The sequence below is a fragment of the Schistocerca serialis genome, chromosome 8 (genome assembly GCF_023864345.2).
Source record: "Schistocerca serialis cubense isolate TAMUIC-IGC-003099 chromosome 8, iqSchSeri2.2, whole genome shotgun sequence".
Lineage (NCBI taxonomy): Eukaryota > Metazoa > Arthropoda > Insecta > Orthoptera > Acrididae > Schistocerca > Schistocerca serialis.
In genome coordinates, this window is record NC_064645.1 from 38,109,705 (window position 1) to 38,131,411 (window position 21,707).

The 21,707-nt window shown below is 45.3% G+C and overlaps 1 protein-coding gene across 1 annotated transcript in view; it reads right to left on the reverse strand.

The window, feature by feature from the left end:
• Nucleotides 1-21,707, reverse strand: part of LOC126416559 (15-hydroxyprostaglandin dehydrogenase [NAD(+)]-like) — a 204,674-nt gene that overhangs the window by 15,256 nt on the left and 167,711 nt on the right. The window contains exon 6 of the mRNA XM_050084304.1: nucleotides 17,302-17,455. Within this exon, the coding sequence (XP_049940261.1) occupies nucleotides 17,302-17,455 (154 nt within the window). The remainder of the gene's footprint in view (nucleotides 1-17,301; nucleotides 17,456-21,707) is intronic.

The window sequence follows — 21,707 nt, forward strand, 5'->3', positions numbered from 1 at the left end:
CACTGTGGCGCTCCACACCCACCCACGCATCGATCCCGTCCTGAATGTCATAGATGACGAAGAGCCCAGGATGTAGCTACGGTTAATAACATAGGCTTGAGGGATGCGCTGGACATTACTTGTAAGCTAACCTTCCCTTGCGTCATAGGGAGACAATAGCTTTTTCTATCCTCGACCGATAGTTTATGCTCAAACAAGTACAGCACTTCAGATCACCAAAATAAAGAACTTTTCCCGCCGGTGCCCACTTCAAGCTTACATGGTTATCAACGCGTGAATGGGATTGGTGGCAAACGTGTGGATGAGCCGCCTCAGACAAACATTGCTCACCCACCTTACCGCCGACCCTAACACGCACGAGTGGTCTAGTACCGAAACCTGCTGTTCCCCACGCAGCCTGCAATCATTCCTACGCACTCAGGGCAACAACTTGGCTAGTACCTAATCAAAGACAGCCTCTAGTTCACAACGAACTAATCGATAAGATGGATACTATAGACATTATCACTCGAAAAAGGCGACTATGAACGATAACGATATCAGGCTTCTCGTAACAGGTATCTTCCATTCTCTCCCATCCTAAATCATGAAGCCTATAAAAGTATTGCAGTGGAACGCAACATCATCTAATTCCAACAGAGAAAGCTTACAAAGAGAACTATGCATCAGTCAGCCTGATATATCCTGTTACGCGAAAAATGGTTCAAGTCTCAGCAGACCGTTCGCTTCAAAAATTATTTCATGATATGGAAAGGTAGGGTCGCTGTAGTAGTAAAAAAATGCGCTGCTGCATAAAAGATTCCCGTTAACTGCAAAAAACAATGAAATCAAAGTAGTTGCTGTGTAGATACAAGCTGCTCACAAAACCTTTACAGTGGTAGTCTCCGTGTAGAAAGCTCCCCAATTATAATCGCGGAACATGACCTGAGACGCCTAATAAACCAGCTTCCGTCTCCATATGTAATAGGTGGTGACCCGGATTCCCATCATGTTGCTTGGGGAGAAGACATTACTCACAGGCATGGCAGGTCTTTGACGGATGTGATCTAAGTGTGTGTGTGTGTGTGTGTGTGTGTGTGTGTGTGTGTGTGTGTGGTTGCATCCGAAGGAGCCAGCCGTTGTGGCCGAGCGGTTCTAGGCGCTTCAGTCCGGAACCGCGCTGGTGCTACGGTCGCAGGTTCGAATCCTGCCTCGGACATGGATGTGTGTGATGTCCTTAGGTTAGCTAGGTTTAAGTAGTTCTAAGTTCTAGGGGACTGATGACCTCAGAAGTTAAGTCCCATAGTGCTCCTAGCCATTTGATTTTTGTCTAGAGGACTGATGACCTAAGATGTTAAGTCCCATAGTGGTTAGAGCCATTTGAACAATTTTTGAAGCCTCTGGAGGGCGTTCAACATCGCGGTCATCAGAGCCTGTACGCTGGCTGCGTGAGGCGAATGAGGCTATAGCACACACATAAGGAGAACCTAAAATACTACGTAAGAGCACTTCTTTACACGAGCACACGTGACTCCTCTGAACGGGACAATGGGGCAAGGGAAGCAAGGCAGACCTTTGCAGTGACATCTGATCTGGAGAGCCACTAAGAGGCAAGTCCAGAAACGAAGATCGACGGATCATAAAAATAACAACGGTATGAGCCAGTCGTCCTCTAACACACTAAAAGTGGCGACCTATCAGCTTAGGTAGAAGTGAAGACAAAACACAAAATTGTAAAACACGTGCCACATTCAGCTCATTATCACCTACGCTAGACGGCAGACCTGTCAGTAGACCAGCTTGAGCCCCTCCGTCATTATATAAAAAACAGTTGTCTAAAATGTGGCGAACCGTAACCAGCACACCACATGCACCACGAACAGGTGGTTCTTCACGTGTGAGAAGGAAGGCATGGGTCTGGGGGCTGCGTCCTATCCGAAGTCGCGCTGGACAGACTTCATCAATTCGAACTGGGCGGAAGGAGGTGCTCCACGGCCTCACTGTCTCTTTTATTGATCGCAATTTATTTTCCGTCACGCCCAGCCACTCTTCCTCCCAAAGACGCGTGACAGACCTTCGCAGCAATGACAGTGCAGCGCGCAGAGTGATACGGCAGTCATTTACGCTGGGAAGGCTACACGCCTCCTTGGCCGTGGCATCGGCCAACTCATTCCCACGCACGTGTCCTGTTATCCAGCAGAATGGACCTCCTTTCCTTGTCGCTGCAAGTGCAGGATGGCGTGAATGTTCTGGACACTTCTGTCTGCTGTGTACGTACACTGGATTGTCTGCAGCGCAATAAGCGAGTCAGAGCAGATGAGGAATTCGGATCCATGCTCAGGTTTCATCTGATCTACAGCTTTAAAAAGCGCTTAAAGTTCGGCGTCACAGATAGTACACGCACAAGGCGGACGAAACCCAAAGACAGAGGCAGGTAAAATGACAGAACAACCGACAACATTCTTCTCTTTGCACCCATTTGTGTATACCACGTTACAGTCCTGGTGTTCATTTAAAGTGATAAGAAATTAATGCTTAAAAACGTAGTCTGGACTGAACAATTTGTTGCTCTCTGTCAAATCTAAAATTATTCTGGGTTTCAATAACAACCAGGGCTGAGCTTTGCCCCAACACCCATGCTGAATGTTTGGTGGAGACACTTCCAGATCCAATAACAGCTGCTTTGCCCGTACACCGAACGGTTCCGTCCCTCATGGACGACTTCGATAGAGTCGTTTTAAGGATGCACAGACATTAATACACTCGTGCTCATAAATTAAGGATATTACAGATACATGGTGAAACAACGCTCTGGTGGGCGGTTTGCGGGTTTAGATCACCTCGGGGTGTGACCATGCGGTGCATCTGACCTGTGGTCGTCGCACGGTGGCGCTGCCAGCAGTCCACATACGCAGAAGTGTGTTGGTGCATGGCACAGTACAGTGCAGCGAGTAAGTGTTCAGACGTTTTCAGACGTGTTAATGGTGACTGTGTGTTGAAAATGGTTCAAAGAACACATACTGATGGGGTTATGAGGGGTAGAATTCTAGGGCGACTGGAGGCTGCTGAAACGCAGCAGTTCGTAGCAACTGCCACAAAGTGTGATCTCAAGATTATGGCAACGATTCCAGCAGACAGGAAACGTGTCCAGGCGTTACAGTATGGGACGTCCGCAGTGTACAACACCACAAGAAGACAGATATGTCAGCATCAGTGCCCGCAGACGGCCACGGAGTACTGCAGGTAGCCTTGCTCGGGACCTTACCGCAGCCACTGGAACAGTTGTCTCCAGACATACAGTCTACAGACGACTGAACATACACGGTTTATTCGCTCGGAGACCTACAAGGTGCATCCCACTGACCCCTGGTCACAGGAGAGCCCGTAAAGCCTGATGTCAAGAACACAGTACATGGTCATTGGAACAGTGGTCCCAGGTATGTTCACAGACGAGCCGAAGTATAGTCTGAATAGTGATTCTCGTCGGGGTTTCATCTGACGTGAACCAGGAACCACATACCAACCCCTTAATGTCCTTGAAAGGGAGCTGTATGGAGGTAGCGATTTGATGGTGTGGGGTGGGACTATTGATTGGTGCAGGTACACCCCTGCATATCTTTGACAGAGGAACTGTAACAGGTCAGGTGTATCGGAAACGTCATTTTGCACCAGTATGTCCGCCTTTTCAGGGAGGATAACGCACGGCCCCACCCAGCTGCCATCGTGGAGGAGTACCTTGAAACAGAAGATATCAGGCGAATGGAGTGGCCTGCCTGTTCTCCAGACCTAAACCCCATCGAGTACGTCTGGGATGCCCTCGGTCGACGTATCGCTGCACGTCTTCACACCCCTAGGACACTTCAGGAGCTCCGACAAGCACAGGTGCAATAATGGGAGGCTATACCCCAGCAGTTGCTCGGCCACCTGATCCAGAGTATGCCAACCCGTTGTGCGGCCCGTGTACGTGTGCACGGTGATCATATCCCATATTGATGTCGTGGTACATGCACAGGTAACAGCGGCGTATTGTAGCACATGGGTTTCCGGACGGTTTTCTCAACTTATCACCAATACCGTGGACTTGCAGATCTGTGTCGTGTGTGTTCCCCATGTGCCTATGCTATTAGCGCCAGTTTCGTTTAGTGCCACGTTGTGTAGCACCACCTTCTGCAATTATCCTTAATTTATGAGCACGAGTGTAGCTGCAGGGAAAGCCAGCGAAGTCGGAAACGACAGGAACTAGAGCGCCTTTTTAGCCACAAGGAAATCCCAACGAGCAGCTAATGGCGGCTCCCCTGCCGCTGCACACATACAGGGCTTGTCCTGTAGGCTCCTGTGGCCAGTCTGATGCCTCGTGGTGTACGGAGTCCAGCATCTTTCAATATGTTGGTCGTACTGAGCCATAGACCGTACAACCACGTCAATAAGCGATCGAACGAATCGCTTAAAGAACTGCATGAAGCAGTATCTATCTGCTCCCCGTTCTTCCCATTCAAGTACTTCATGATGTCCAGCGCTTTAAGGGCTCGCGTTGATGTTATCGAAGACAATACCCTAGTGATAGTCACCAATGGTGCTCCCACTGTGGTTTCTACTCCCTTACATAGTTTTGCAATAGATATAACGCTTTGCACCCCTTGTTTTAATGAACTTTCTAACTGGCACGCTAAAACCGACTCAATGGGGTCAGGTCATCTCACAATAGAATTTTTCATTAAAATAAACTTTGATACTAAGCTGTCGACTGTTTATGTAGATAGTAAATGAAAAATTGCAGAAGCCATCTGGGACAAGTATAGGGACATGTTTCGAAGAAACCTCGAGACTATACAGAGCAACTTACAGGAAAAAGAAGCATGCCAAATTTCAATAAATGCTATAGAAGCCGCGGCGGATATCTCCATTCCTAAGAATAAAGCATTTACTGTTATGAAGCAACATTCCGGTTCTTGTCTCTCGGGGAGTGCCCCAGGGTGCAGTTTTAAGCCCCCTCTCGTATATTCCGTGTGTTATACTTATGGTTTAGAAAAAATAACCACTGTCCCGACAAAAAATTTACAATACATCGACGATGTTTGTGTTTAATCGGCTGCAGGCTCATATATTCAGGCTGAAATGGAATTACACACACTGGTACAGAACACATCGATGAATAACAGTCTATCAATCGGTTGGAGATTTCTGCTGAGAAATCGTGATCGTATCTTTTCAAAAATCAAACTCTGCTTGCATTTTGATCACCCCAAATGCGGAAAGTACACTTTCCAGATAAAATCGCATGATCGATTCCTCGGCATGTTATTTGACTCTGAGCTCAGCTGGGCGCATCACATAAATGTATTGTTGGTAAATGCAAGAAAGGATTAAATGTAAGTCGCTCTCTCACTCGTGTATAGTGAGGAACGTATCAAAGTATTCGACTCATGGTGTATCGGGGCAATATTCGATCTCGACTGGGCTACGATTGTATGCTGCATCACAATGTGCCTAAGACTTACCACTTAAAATTAGATAGTCTTCAGTTCACAGCCATTCGCACCTGCTTTGGTGACATGCGTTCGACACGTACAAATGCTCTTCTCGCGAAGGCAGAAGAGATGCCCTTAAGCATTAGACATCAGATGGTGTGAGATCAATTTTTCATTCAAGGAAAGGCCTGCAAGGAAAGTCCTGTGTATAAGAGTAGAGACTACATTTACCAATTACGGAAAGCCTCCAACAAAAGTATGTAAGAGTGATTCCGAATCAGAAGCTGAAGTAAACCATATTTTGTTCTAGTGCTCCAAATTTGACAATGAACGATCACAATTTCTGAGCACTTTGATGTCTATGGGTTACCTTCCCCCTCAATCAGTATCTTTTTTTTTATTTCTAAAGACAATCGTATAACGTGATTGTCAGTTTTCTTAAGAGTATAGGCAAAAATCTGCAGAATTCGTTTTTTTCTGCAGAATTCATTTTTTTCATTTATTTGGACGTGTTGTTATTCAATTTAAGAGGTAGTGTCAAGTGATTGGATGAGTATGTCCAGCTAACTTATCAAACTATTTGTTAAACATTTCTTGTGGCAAAAGCTTGAGATTTCAATTCTTAATATAAGCATTTTTGCGTTTCCTTTGTACAATCATGTATTCTGTGTAAACAAGTGTTCTCGATCGCTAAATACGGTACATACTCTGGAGGCCAAATAAAACAAAAAAGAAAAGAAATAATTCACTCTCTTGTTTACTTGCCGATATTAATCGGAGATAACTTCTGTACGTAGCAACCAAGCTACAACAATGTCGCTGCATAATGTGAATACTAACATATTAATTCGTTTTAAAATTAACCATAAACAAAGTCTCTTTCTTTCATGAATTAATCATCTTCCACTTTCAATAAGTTCCTGGAGATAATTTCTCTCCTTTTTAACCTTAAAAATATGAATTAAAGTCTCTCTTAGGAGCCTGACAAATCTGAGCTTATACTCCTATTTCTTTTGCAATTAATATCTTTGCTTTTTATAACATGTCAGACTTTGCCTTATTTTATTTCTGACTTCATTTCACCACTTTACAATATTTGCAAATGGTTCGTTTGCTATAAAACTGAAGTCTACTTTTTAAAGATCTTCGAATATTAAATATTGGCAAATGAGATTCGGAACACTATTTTTATTTTCAAAACAGAAACTATTCTGTCTTTATTGTCTGTCTTCTTTCATGAGTTGGAACAAATCAGGTTTGATTTTACTAGGGCTCACCAGTCAAACAAGACCCTCAAAGCGAAAAAAAAAAACCTGAGTGTCACTTGACTTTCAGCGGGCCCATTACCATTGAAATTATTTAAAACGCTCGATAGGAGACACAATTAGGGTGTCTTCGATAATAATTGTTCTTGCTTTGCGTTTAGGGTTTTATAGGAAAAGACACTAAATTCGAGAACTCGCTTGCAAAATTCCTGTCAACTTAGATTGGTTTTCGCTGTATCACATACAACATTAGTCCGTCCGTTCCACTGATTACAAAGATAACACAGTCCGTGTACCTATAGAGAGGTTTCCAAATATTAAATAAAATACATCGACGCTCACGCTGAAGTCGCAAAATAAACCCTTACAGAATATTTCAAAGTCACTATTTTCTAAGAACTTGTTTTCATCTTGAAATCCGCTAAGACAACAACGCAGAGGCACTATTTCCTTAGCGCGTGCATTCCCCATCTTCAAATACTAATAAAGATTTCGCGTGATAGCGTGACTTATCTCCCATAAGAAAATGGAAAATCTCCAATCTGAGATACGGATCGCCTACAAACGAGTGGCTTTCAAGTTACACTTCGTTCAGTAACTGTTTTGGCATAAAATCACCAACTACGAGAAAGCAATCCTAAATATATCGTAGCCACTACTGCTACCTCAGACAAAATATTAATTTCCCAAATAAATCAATCACTTCACGCTTTTCATCCCAGAAACTGAAATAAAAATTATCACAGATCGGCGTAAATATATTTCAAGCAAGCCGATAATAATCTCACGGAATTCACCTAAACGACTGTAGCGTTTGATTCGAATTGTCCCGAGTCTCATCCGATTCGGACTAATGTTAGTCCGGCTACCAAGAAACAACACTTAAATTGAGTTTCTCATAGGAGAAACCAAGAACCACTTACGATGAACATACATAGCACGCTAGTTCTTCCTTTTAACCGTAGCTAGTCTTTCATTGCGGCTGTCATTGGAGTCTTGCGGTGGCCAGCTGCCTCGTAGATGTTATCTTTGCCGCAAGCCGCAATTGTCTTGTCGTCCATGCGTAGTTGAGTTGCTGACTTTGGCCGCATTCTGCTGCTCAGATGTTTTCAGGCGACAACCTCTGGAACAGCTTACAAAAATTCATATATACTGAAGCGTCAAAGAAACTGGTATAGGCATGCGTACTCAAATACAGAGGTATGTAGACACGCAGAATACGGCGCTGCGGTCGGCACCGCTTATGTAAGACAACAAATGACTGGCGCAGTTGCTATGTCGGTTACTGCTGCAGCAATGGCGGATTATCAAGACGTAAGTGAGTTTGAACGTGGTGTTATAGCCGGTGGACGAGTGGTGATACACAGCATCTCCGAGGTAGCGATGAAGTCGGGATTTTCTCGAAAGAACATTTCGCGAGTGTACCGTGAATATCAGGAATCCGGCTGGAGAAAGATCCTGCAAAAACGGGACCTGCATGTCAGCAGGGGACTGTTCAAACTGGTGAGGCTCTATAACGATTTGGGGTGTGTGCAATTGGAATAATTTGGGACCTCTGATACGTCTAGATACGACTCTGGCAGGTGTCCCGTACGTAAACATCCTATCAGATCAGCTACATCTATTCATGTCCATTGCGCATTCCGACGGTCTTGGGCAATTCCAGCAGGAGAACGCGACACCCCAAACGCCCAGAATTGCTACACAGTGGCTTCATGAACAATCTTCTGAGTTCAAACACTTCCGCTGCCCATCAAATTCCCCAGACGTGAACATTTTTGAGCATGTCTTGGATGCCTTACAACGTGCTGTTCAGAAGATATCTCCACTTCCCCGTACTCTTACGGATTTATGTACAGCAGTGCAGGATTCACGGTGGCAGTTCCCTCCTGCACTACTTCAGACATTAGTCGAGTCCTGCTACGTCGTATTGTGGAACTTCTGCGTGCCCGCGGGGGCCCTACACGATATTAGGCAGGTGTACCAGTTTCTCTGGTTCTTCGGTGTAGCAACAGCTAGCGAACAACTAATTAAATACACGTTTATTTTCATAACAGAGAATTTTCATAATAAGGTCAGGCGACACCCACTAGTAATGCCTATTTAGCGAAACAAAAATTTGGCGCATTACACATGACATCATAGTTCGGGAACTTTTAAGTCTATGAATGGCTGCAAATGGTCTCCACGTAGCCGAACGTCCAGAGGACCCAGTCCATTGCATGTAGCAACGGCCCACACGACTATAGAGCCACCACCAGCTTCCACAATGGCTTCTTGACAACTTAGGCCCACGGCTTCATGTCTTGTGCGCCTCCCTCGAACCCTGTGATCAGATTTTACTAACTGAAATCGGGCCGCAGCTGATCAGGTCGTGATTTTCCAGTCGTCTGGTGTCCAACCTGTGTGCTCACGAGTAAGAGGCGATGTCGTGCTGTTGGCGAAGGCGCTCTCCTCAGTCGTATGTTTCTGTAGTCCATTAACGGCAGAATTCGCCGTACTGTCCTAACTGATATGCTCGTCCTAGGTCCCATATTGATTCTGCGGTTATTTCACGCAATGATGCTTGTCTGTTAGCACTGGCAACTCTTCTCAAAACCCACTCTTCGTCAGAGTTTCGAGTCCTCCCTCAATCATGGTTGTATGTGTTGTCCATAGCGTTTAAGTTAGTTTAAGTTAGATTAAGTAGGGTGTAAGCTTAGAGATGACCTAAGCAGTTTGGCCCCATAGAATCTTACCACAAATTTAAATTTTTTGTACAAACAGAATTTGTAGTGTTTTGAATTTTCTGGTTAGTGCTGCGGCTGGATTTCCGTATTTTTTTATTGGTAGTTAGCTTAGCTATAGGTCAAGAAGACAAGCCTATACTCTTTCTTACCATATCTCTTGATACTGAATAGTCAAAAGAACATTTTTCAAGGGAAATCAGTAATTTTGAAACAGTTGGAAGATTTAGTAGATCAGATGTACCGTAAAGTAACAGATGAAGTCACACATGGTACACACTAGGTGTAATTTCAGTAAAAAGATTATAACAATTGATCATATCAAGAACAACAGAATTGATGGTGCTAAATTCTACTGGGTTCCTGGACGAGGAAAAACATACTTACTTGATGTAGTTAATGCACTAATAGTATTCAGAAGCGAGCCACGAATAGTGCCTATGTTTCTTGAGTGAATTAACATTCGCTGTGGCCGAGTGATTCAAGGCGCTTCAGTCCGAAACTGCGCTGCTGCTACGGTCGCAGGTTCGAATCCTGCCTCGGGCGTGGATGTGTGTGATGTCCTTAGGTTAGTCAGGTTTAAGTAGCTCTAAGTTCTAGGGGACTGATGACCTCAAATGTTAAGTCGGATGTGCTCAGAGCCATTTGAACCATTTGAATTAACATTACTCGACAAAGAAAAAAGAAAAAAACTTCATAAAGTCAAGTATTTGTTTGTTATATAATTGAATGTAACAGTCTGAGAGAATATATTTGTTATGGTACTAATATTTAGAAAATAGAAACGTAGTTAGTGATGTGTCTATGTATTATTGTACTACATGAGAGAGCATAGAATTCGGGAGAAATACTTTTATTTGAAATTTCCCACATAGTTCAAAGCTGCAAAACATCTTGTACCCTACCTGTCTATAACTGAGTAAGCATGTGTTAAGGTGTTTGCATTTTCTAATTTCATAATAGCCGAGAAAGACGAAAATACGCCAGTGGTCTATGAATTAATGTTGTTCATATTGTACTTATTTTAACAAATTTTTTGTGTTTAGTATTATTTTGTTTGAGGTATTCATTAGGTGACTGACAGCGGACGGATTTAGTTATTACAAATCCTGAAGTCTTAAGTATGTGTTGTGATGACCTGCTAACGACATGAACAGTACTTTCGCGTCGCAACTGGATGTTCCTCCATTTAAATAAGAGGCAACGAAAGAAGCAGCAAAAAAGTGTAATGCGAAAGTTGATGAGTATCATTCTCAGCTTGACGTTTGCTCATGAATGTGCACTGGTGTAAATAATAAAATCGGGCTTGTGAATTCGTATCCGGACTTTGTGTCACTTTACGGCATCAAAGAAAGCAATTAAAACCATGACCGTCTTGGCTGATCATTTTATTAAACAACATAGGAGAAGAAAAACACATAGATTTATTTCTTTTGACTTACACTCCGAATTCTGAAAATGAACCTTCTACAGTCAGAGAAATATGTAGAATAAGTTTATGCTGCAAGGTAAATGGCCTGCTGTTCAAAGATTCACGAAAGAATTAGTATCATAGCATGTCAGCATCTCGTCACTTCTCACTGTCAGTTTCGTGTATGTTCTGTGCACATGAGCTTTCCTGGGAAGCGCTGAATTCTGCGACAACACATAACTAGAATAAATCACACAGACGATCATGAATATTGTTCTTCACATGTTCCATTTATTCGCGAAGTAGTCCCAATATTTAGAACAACAAGGCAGTACTCCTTGCCCCAAAAGTTTTAAGAGGTGACTTCCCTACCTATTCCGGTGAAATGATATCGTAATCCGTTTGCAACTATTGCTTTTGTATTTGAGAATGGTCAGTTAATTCGCTGATATCAATTCCTACCGGAGAATATACTCCCCCTCTCTGTGTCCAGAAGCTTATTCCCTACATAGGAGATGTGGACAATGAATGCTATTGAGGTCCGCTCAGTGATGCGCAGCCATCAAAATACTGACTTCAATGGGAGAAAACACCGGCTCTATCTGATTTCTTATGGTGGGCATTAACAGAGAACGGTAACAAGGAAAACAAATGAAGCAATGATACTAACACTTAGCGAGCCACTCAATACGTATGACCTACAAGCCGTCCACAACCCATTTATATGCACAAAATTCTTACGTATTGCGAACAGAATACTGGAACTGTGAACAATGACTGAATGGCGGGACAAAATGGGGAGAAATGATCTATTGCGACCAGGAGGCAGGCAAAATGGACACCAATCTCATTTTGTTCTCAAGAACATGGCGATTTATTCAGCTTCAAAACTACCTAGATTTTGCATGAAAAGAATGTGTCAGATTAATACACTAATCTTTGGTAAGATATAGAACAATCGCTACATGTTAACCTAACAATTTCATCATGAATCGCTACCAAACTCTTTCAAGCACATACTAAGCAGTATCATATACACTGAAGAGCCAAAGAAACTGGTACACCTACCTAGTATCGCCTATGGCACCCATGAGCACGCACAAGTGCCACAACACGACGTGCCATGGACCTGAGTAATGTCTGAAGTAGTGCTGGAGGGAACTGACACCATGAATCCTGCAGGCCTGTCCATAATTCAGTAAGATTAAGAGGGGCTACGGATCTCTTCTGAACAGCACGTTCCTAGGGATCCCAGATATGGTCAATAATGTTAATGTCTGGGGAGTTTGATGGTCAGCGGAAGAACTGAGAAGACTTTTCCTGGAGCCACGCTGTAGCCATTCTGGACGTGTGAGGTGTCGCATTGTCCTGCTGGAATTGCCCAAGACCGTCGGAATGCACAGTGGACATGAATGGATGCAGGTGATCAGTCAGGATTCTTACGTTCGTGTCACCTGCCTGAGTCGTACCTAGATGTCTCAGGGGTCTCGTATCACTCCAACTGCACACGCCCCACACCATTACAGAGACTTCACCAGCTTGAATAGTCGCCTGCTAACATGCAGGGTCCATGGATTCATGAGGTTGTCTCCATACCCGTACAAGTTCAGACACTCGATACAATTTGAGAAGAGACTCGTCCGACCAGGCAACATGTTTCTAGTCATCAACAGTCCAACATCGGTGTTGACGGCCCCAGGCGAGACGTAAAGATTTGTGTCGTGCAGTCAATAGGGTACATGAATGGGCCTTCGGCTCCGAAAGCTCGTATTGATGATGTTTCGTTGGAATGCTTCGCAATCTGACATTTGTTGACGGTCCAGCATTGAAATCTGCAGCAGTGTGCGGAACGGTTGCACTTGTGTCGCGTTGAACGATTCTCTTCAGTCGTCGTTGGTCCCATTCTTGCAGGATCTTTTTCCAGCAGCAGCGATGTCGGAGATTTCATGTTTTGCCGGTTTACAAATATTCACGGTACACTGGTGAAGTGGTCGTATGGGAAAATCCCCACTCCATCGTTACCTCGGAGATGCTGTATCCGACCGCTCGTGCGCCGACTATAATACCACGTTCGAACTCACTTAAATCTTGATAACCTACCATTGTACCAGCAGTAACCGATCTAGCAAGTGCGCCAGACACTTACTGTCTTATGTATGCGTCACTATCGTAGCGCCGTAGTCTGCCTGTTTACATATCTCAGTACTTGAACCCATGCTTATACCAGTTTCTTTGGCGCTTCAAATATATATATATATATATATATATATATATATATATATATATATATATATATATATATATATATTATTGGTGTTTTGCCCTTAAAGAGCGCATTTGGACTAAACTACATGGCCAGTTCCTTTTGCTGCCTTCCTTGCTGCCCAAACTTCCCTCATTCGCTCGCTGTGTTTCTGTTTCCTGTCCTCTGTCCATGCTTCTTGTCGGCTTTGTGTCTTCGGCTTCATCTTGATTGCCTTTTTGGTTGCCCATATTTCTTTCATCTTCTGGCTGTGATCTTGCTTGCGTTCTTCGGTCCATTTTACGCCTGTTCGTTTGTCACATATGTATATATGACACGCGAGAGCACTGTACAAGGGAATACTTAGATAATTTGGATTGCTCACCCTCTCCTACGTCCTCACACACATTCTCCCATACTCGTACTGAATCATGCATTGAAATTCCTTCCAGTTCGAAAGTACACTACTGGCCATTAAAATTGCTACACCAAGCAGAAATGCAGATGATAAACGGGTATTCATTGGACAAATATTTAATACCTGAACTGACATGTGATTACATTTTCACGCAATGTGGGCGCATAGATCCTGAGAAATCAGTTCCCAGAACAACCACCTCTGGCTGCAATAACGGCCTTCAGAGCCCTGGCCATTGAGTCAAACAGAGCTTGGATGGCGTTTGCAGCTACAGCTGCCCATGCAGCTTCAACACGATACCACAGTTCATCAAGAGTAGTGACTAGCGTATTGTGACGAGCCAGTTGCTCGGCCGCCATTGACCAGACGTTTTCAATTGGTGAAAGATCTGGAGAATGTGCTGGCGAGCGCAGCACTCGAACATTTTCTGTATCCAGAAAGGCCCGTACAGGACCTGCAACATACGGTCGTGCATTATCCTGCTGAAATGTAGCGTTTCGCAGGGATCGAATGAAGAGTAGAGCCACGAGTCGTAACACATCTGAAATGTAACATCCACTGTTCAAAGTGCCATCAATGCGAACAAGAGGTGACCGAGACGTGTAACCAATGGCACCCCATACCATCACGCCGGGTGATACGTCAATATGGCGATGAGGAATACACACTTCCAATGTGCGTTCACCGCGATGTCGCCAAACACGGATTCGACCATCATGATTCTGTAAACAGAACCTGGATTCATCCGAAAAAATAACGTTTTGCCATTCGTGCACCCAGGTTCGCCGTTGAGTACACCATCGAAGGCGCTCCTCTCTGTGATGCAGCATCAAGGGTAATCGCAGCCATGGTCTCCGAGCTGATAGTCCATGCTGCTGCAAATGTCGTCGAACTGTTCGTGCAGATGGTTGTTGTCTTGCAAACGTCCCCATCTGCTGACTCAGGGATCGAGACGTGGCTGCACGATCCGTTACAGTCGTGCGGATAACATGCCTGTCATCTCGATTGCTAGTGATACGAGGCCGTTGGGATCCAACACGGCGGTCTGTATCACCCTCCTGAACCGACCGATTCCATATTCTGCTAACAGTCATTGGATCTCGACCAACGCGAGCAGCAATATCGCGATACGATAAACCGCAATCGCGATAGGCTACAATCCGACCTTTATCAAAGTCGGAATCGTGATGGTACGCATTTCTCCTCCTTACACGAGGCGTCACAACAACGTTTCTCCAGGCAACGCCGGTCAACTGCTGTTTGTGTACAGAGAAATCGGTTGGAAACATTCCTCATGTCAGCACGTTGTAGGTGTGAATGCTCTGAAAAGCTAATCATTTGCATATCACAGCATCTTCTTCCTGTCGATTAAATTTCGCGTCTGTAGCACGTCATCTTCGTGGTGTAGCAATTTTAATGGCCAGTAGTGTACTAATAAAACGTACTAAGTCCGACTGCATATATAACCAACGAGCTTACAACCTATGAGCCCCTACAGAAGAATAATCTACTTCCAAAATCAGCTTTAGAGATTCAACAAAAATTATTTTCCCCAATTAAACAAATGCTTTCACACGCTAAGACTGACACAGTAAAGGGTGGCGCATTCGCACATTCTATAGTGCGTCACCAGCAGACCAATTCTGCTCTGTCTCACTCACGTTGTTGCCACCCTAGCTGAATAATCTTCACACGATTGTTTTCTTAAGTACACCACACTCGCGCGCTGCCTACTATCATTCTTTGCTTACCTCAGGAAGGGCGCTTCTCATTACCTAGTCTACAGACTGCGAGAGCAGCGGCATTTACTCAGCACGTGTCCATTCCTGGGAGTTAGAAAGGAGTCGCACGCAAGCTGTAAAACTTGTAAGTACACTGGAAAAGGATCTCAGTGAACGTGGTGTAAGCATTCCATTGGCCGTGCGGCTGATGGTCACGTAGTACGTTAGGCGCAATGTCTCACTTACCACAAAACCGTACTCGTCCGCACAGTCATTACTCCATACGCAATTTTTTTCAAATTAATATAACGCATCCTAGCTTGAACTAATACAGGGCAAGCCAACAGCCTTCGCCTTGTCTGTCCAGACCCCGACCACCAGGTTCACTGAAGCCAAAGTAACCCATCACTCACCACGAAACGTTGCTTACCCGAGGAAAGTATTTCACTCACGGGTTAAATCTTGCAGTTATTCTATCACATGCAATAAATTATTCAAAATTATCTCTACGTACACACATGATTTCATCTACATTATCAAGACGGAGACCTTCTTTCCCAGCTGAAAATTCTAACATTAGCAAATCTCCCGTTTAGCTTTCTGCAAGCATTTCCTGTGAAATTTATCTTACAAATCTCATATACAATACCGACATTCGTGAGATCATTCGGAGCTCATACAAAAATCAACTTCACACCTTCACAGTCAGCGCACTCGCTCCCCGTCCGATCTTTATGAAGAGGAGAGCTGGACTTCCGTAAGGTAGCTGACTACAGCATACTGCATCAGCAGATCCTATCGCTTCTTTGACTTCTACACCAAAGGGTGATACTCATAAGTTCGTAACGAATTGGAATTGCAGTGGCAGAATCCGTGACATCCTATCCAACACGTAGCTGAGGACACGCTCAAGGAGACAGCCACATAGATTACCACACGTAACTCAAACAACACACAAAATAAAGCTAAAAGGAGAATGAGGATACACGAAGATTGGGATAGGATGTGCAAAAGATAAATACGTACACTAAGTCGTACACAGGCTTTGAATAACTCACAGGAAAAACAGTCGATCATGGCTTGATGTCTGAATTTTGCGACAAAATGTGAAAGAGGAACAACGTTACGCTTTCAGTTTTAGTGACTTGAACAGTATGTTTACGAGTAACAAATTTGAGGTACAATTATGAGCAAATCGTTAATACAGAGAAGATACTTGCGGATGAGAATACAATTCCGTCTGGGTGACAGTACGTTTTTAGGGTAGAGACTGTTCTACTTACCTAGACGAGGAGATTGATCTGTACAGGTGACACCATCTGTTCAGAAATCTGTTGTACAGGAAATAAGTGGTTAAAATGGAAGTGAAAAATTTTCAATTTTTTCTGGTTATATTTATTAATAACATACCAGTAACTACATGGCTTTACAGAATCACATTCTAAAAGTTTTGTCGCCTTTGTCAGAGACAATAATTTTTTAACTGTCTACAAGTGAGAGTAATCGAATATGTAATTAATTCTGGTCTAGCTATCACACTGAAAATAACTTTCGTTTGTGTGAAAGGAAAATTATTTGTGGCACAGATCTAAGTTCTAAGACGCAAATTAGACTACGTTATTTTTGTTTGAGAACTTTTGAGCAACATCAGGAACGGAGAGATCCTGCAAGGCAAGCAAAAACTCTCATCGAAATGATCAACTGAAGCTAGATTCTGCTTGTGACGTCGCCCCCTTGTAAATTAATTGACGGTAGTAGAATAGACAGCAAGGTAGAAGCGTCGGAATAAAGATGAGGATGCGGAATTGCCTAAGCGGTACGTGTGTGTCGCGAAACTGCAAACGACTCTCACGATTGCAAGGTAGAAGTGATACGCCGTATTGTTAGAAAGCGAACACGACAGCCCACTGAAGGGACAAGATCACCTCGGCTTTGCGTAATTTGTTGTGCAATCCGCCTCTAATCCGTTAAGATGCTACTCGACGCTCTGAGCGGAAGTTATCTCTGGAGGACTGGGCGCTGCAGTGGCGACGGCGACGGCGGGAGACGGCGGCTACTGCGGCGCCGGCGCCGGCCCTGGAGCTGGCGGCCGCTCGGCCGCGCGCAGCTGCGTGCGGTGCGGGAAGCGCAGCTGGTAGGCGGGCTCGCCGCCCTCCGCCACCCACACCGAGCCGTTGGGGGCGGCGCGCAGCACGTGCAGGGCGGCCGCGGCCACGTGCTCCGGCCTGCGCGCACACACACACAGACAGAGCAGGGGTCAGCGGCGACAGGCAGCAGTCGCGCCTCGACAGTACGTCACGCTAAATACACTACTGGCCAAATTGCTACACCAAGAAGAAGCGCAGATGACAAACGGGTTCTCATTGGACAAATATATTACACTAGAACTGACATGTGATTACATTTTCACGCAATTTGGGTGCATAGATCCTGAGAAATCAATACTCAGAACAACCACCTCTGGCCCTAATAACGGCCTTGATACGCCTGGGCATTGAGTCAAACAGAGATTGGATGGTGTGTACAGGTACAGCTGCCCATGCAGCTTCAACACGATACCACAGTTCATCAAGAGTAGTGACTGGCGTATTGTGACGAGCCAGTTGCTCGGCCACCATTCACCAGACGTTTTCATTTGGTGAGAGATCTGGAGAATGTGCTGGCCAGGGCAGCAGTCGAACATTTTCTGTACCCCAGAAGGCTCGTACAGGACGTGCAACATGCGGTCGAGCATTATCCTGCTGAAATGTAGCGTTTCGCAGGGATCGAATGAAGGGTAGAGCCACGGGTCGTAACACATCTGAAACGTAACGTCCACTGTTCAAAGTGCCGTCAGTGCGAACAAGAGGTGACCGAGACGTGTAACCAATGGCATCCCATACCATCACGCCCGGTGATACGCCAGTACGGCGATGACGAATACACGATTCCAATGTGAGTTCACCGTGATGTCGCCAAACACGGATGCGACCATCATGATGCTATAAACATAACCTGGATTCATCCGAGAAAATGACGTTTTGCCATTCGTCCTCCCAGGTCCGTCGTTGAGTACGCGATCGCAGGCGCTCCTGCCTGTGATGCAGCGTCAAGGGTAACTGCAGCCAGGGTCTCCGAGATGATAGTCCGTATTGCTGCAAACGTCGTCGAACTGTTCGTGCAGATGGTTGTTGCCTTGCAAACGTCCCCATCTGTTGACTCAGGGATCGAGACGTGGCTGCACGATCCGTTACAGCCGTGCGGATAAGATGCCTGTCATCTCGACTGCTAGTGATACGAGGCCGTTGAGATCCAGCAGTCGGTCCGTATTACCCTCCTCAACCGACCGATTCCATATTCTGCTAACAGTCATTGAATGTCGACCAACGAGAGCAGCAATGTCGCGATACGATAAACCGCAATCGCGATACGGTACAATCCGACCTTTATCAAAGTCGGAAACGTGATGGTACGCATTTCTCCTCCTTACACGAGGCATCACAACAACGTTTCACCAGGCAACGCCGGTCAACTGCTGTTTGTGTATGAGAAATCGGTTGGAAACATTCCTCATGTCAGCACGTTGTAGGTGTCGCCACCGGCGCCAACCTTGTGTGAATGCTCTGAAAAGCTAATCATTTGCATATCACAGCCTCTTCTTCCTGTCGGTTAAATTTCGCGTCTGTAGCACGTCATCTTCGTGGTGTAGCAATTTTAATGGCCAGTAGTGTATATCCGGTTATCCATGTTTGGTGTTTATTCCAGGAGAGAAGTTAAAATAAATAAACGTCACTTTTAACCTACACGATGCATGAAATTCATTCGTGTCATGTACTAAGCGAGAGCAGATTTGTGAAATTATTTTAACTGCAGAGAAATACGTGATTTATTCAGAAGTAAGGTCCGATTTGGCGAAATGGAAACCAAAGTGAAAATTCAGTGGAGCTTTGCACAGATGTGTTGGGCAGTGTCTTTTACGTGCCTGTCGATCGCTTCACGTCGCTCTTCTCAGTTCAGAGCGGCAAGTGATGACGTAGAAATGCCTAAAACAACAGTGTCTCCCGGCAAGTATGCGGATCTGGCGAGAGGTTTCGCCTGAAGCTATGCAGTCCACGTAACATAAATGTAATGCGTCGCTTTCTTCAAGACACATTCTGCAGGGCCAATGAAGACACTTCTGCAGCGTTTTCGATGGGAAATGTTTGATCACTCACATTGCAGCTCTTAATTGGCTCCCTGCGATGTTCATCTCTGCTCACATGAACCACTGGCAATGGAGACAACATTTTGGCACAAACAACGAAAGGCAGACCAGTGTAGAGAATTGGCGGAAAGCACAGACGGCTGCTTTCTGTGACGACGGTACTGGAGAGTTTGTACAACGTCTAAGTCAGAGCGGCGACAATTTAGAGACGAAGCTGGAAGGTGTGACTAACTGTTGGGAACCACAGTGAAAAACAAAAATTTTCGATTCGCATTTCGCGACCGATCGGACCTTACTCTCCATTCAGCCCTTATACGAGGCCTGTTCAGAAAGTAAGCTCCGTTTGATTGCCAAATTGAAACCACAGTGAACATCAGAAATGTTTTACTTGTAACAATTAGCTACACCTTTCAGCTACTTCTCTACGTAGTCGCCGTTCTGACTTAGACTTTTGTCATAGCGTTGTACCAACTTTTCAATAGCCTCATCATAGAAGGCAGCCGCCAGTGCTTTCCGCCAATTCTCCATGCTGGCCTACACCTCGTTGTCTGTGTCAAAATGTTGTCTTCAAAGACAGCGGTTCATGTGACCAGAGATGAAACTCAGGGGGAGACAATTGCGGACTATATTGTGGGTAATCTAACATTTCCATTTGAAAACGATGCAGGAGCATCTTCATTGCCCCTGCAGAATGCGGCTGAGAATTGTCGTGAAGACGAAACAGCACGACAGTTATGTAATGTTAGCTGCATAGCTTCAGGCGAAATTTCTCACCAGGCCCTCGTACTTGGCGGCAGACACTATTTTCTAGACATCTTTACGCACTCACTGCGAGCTCAGAAATGAGAAGAGCGACGTGATGCTAACTGGGGTTATACTAGAGACACTACCCAACACATCTGTGCAAAGCTTTATCGGATTTTCATAGTCGTTTCCATTTCGCGACCGATCGGAGCTTACTTTCTGAACGCCCCTCGTATTTTTGCTATATCGGACCTGTTCAACATCTCACATAGCAACCAGCCACGCGTCAGTGTCGAGCGGGTGGCCTATACAGCAAAGTCGCAGGGGCCATTCCGGAAGACGACAGCCGGAACTTCTCGCACAGCTGCTGGGCCAGCAGGCTGCAGCGAGAAGTCACTGGCCCTGTGGACCTACTTGCCTCTGTGCAACCATACGGCCACGAAAGGGTCCGACTGCATCCTGGCTCCTACACAATATTTAAGCCGGCACCTCGACTGTGCTACAGCAGTTCATTCCTAATGAGCTTTCTGGGCCAGATGCCGACTGCAGTAGTGATTCGTCAATCAAAGTGTGGTTAACCGTCAGACTCCTAGACGCAATAGTCCGTCCAGCAACTTCCTCTATGTGGACCAGCCTGTGCCATCAATGGGCTTCACCGAAGCGAGGCCTCTGTATAGAGGACGTGTGCGGATTTTGCTGTTGGTCGTCATGCTGCTTTGTATTATTAACTATTGCATTCCAAAACGAACTACCTTTGACATTTCTTGAAGCAATCAACGCAACAGACAGTTATTGTGCCATTCGAATGTAATTCTAACCGAACCACGTGCTGTCGATGTAACAACTTGCTCCAAGGAGAAGAAATTACTTAATGTGTGTGCTCTGAATTTCTTACCTGGGATCTGTTCTTATTGCGCCTCCAGTGGCGCAGTACATATCAATTTTAACTATCTATTTACAAGTAAAGCCGTGTCGCAGCTAATAAAACATCAAACAAAATTCTGTCACAAAAATTTTGCATCAAAATCCTGCTCAGTAATACACTCCTGGAAATGGAAAAAAGAACACATTGACACCGGTGTGTCAGACCCACCATACTTGCTCCGGACACTGCGAGAGGGCTGTACAAGCAATGATCACACGCACGGCACAGCGGACACACCAGGAACCGCGGTGTTGGCCGTCGAATGGCGCTAGCTGCGCAGCATTTGTGCACCGCCGCCGTCAGTGTCAGCCAGTTTGCCGTGGCATACGGATCTCCATCGCAGTCTTTAACACTGGTAGCATGCCGCGACAGCGTGGACGTGAACCGTATGTGCAGTTGACGGACTTTGAGCGAGGGCGTATAGTGGGCATGCGGGAGGCCAGGTGGACGTACCGCCGAATTGCTCAACACGTGGGGCGTGAGGTCTCCACAGTACATCGATGTTGTCGCCAGTGGTCGGCGGAAGGTGCACGTGCCCGTCGACCTGGGACCGGACCGCAGCGACGCATGGATGCACGCCAAGACCGTAGGATCCTACGCAGTGCCGTAGGGGACCGCACCGCCA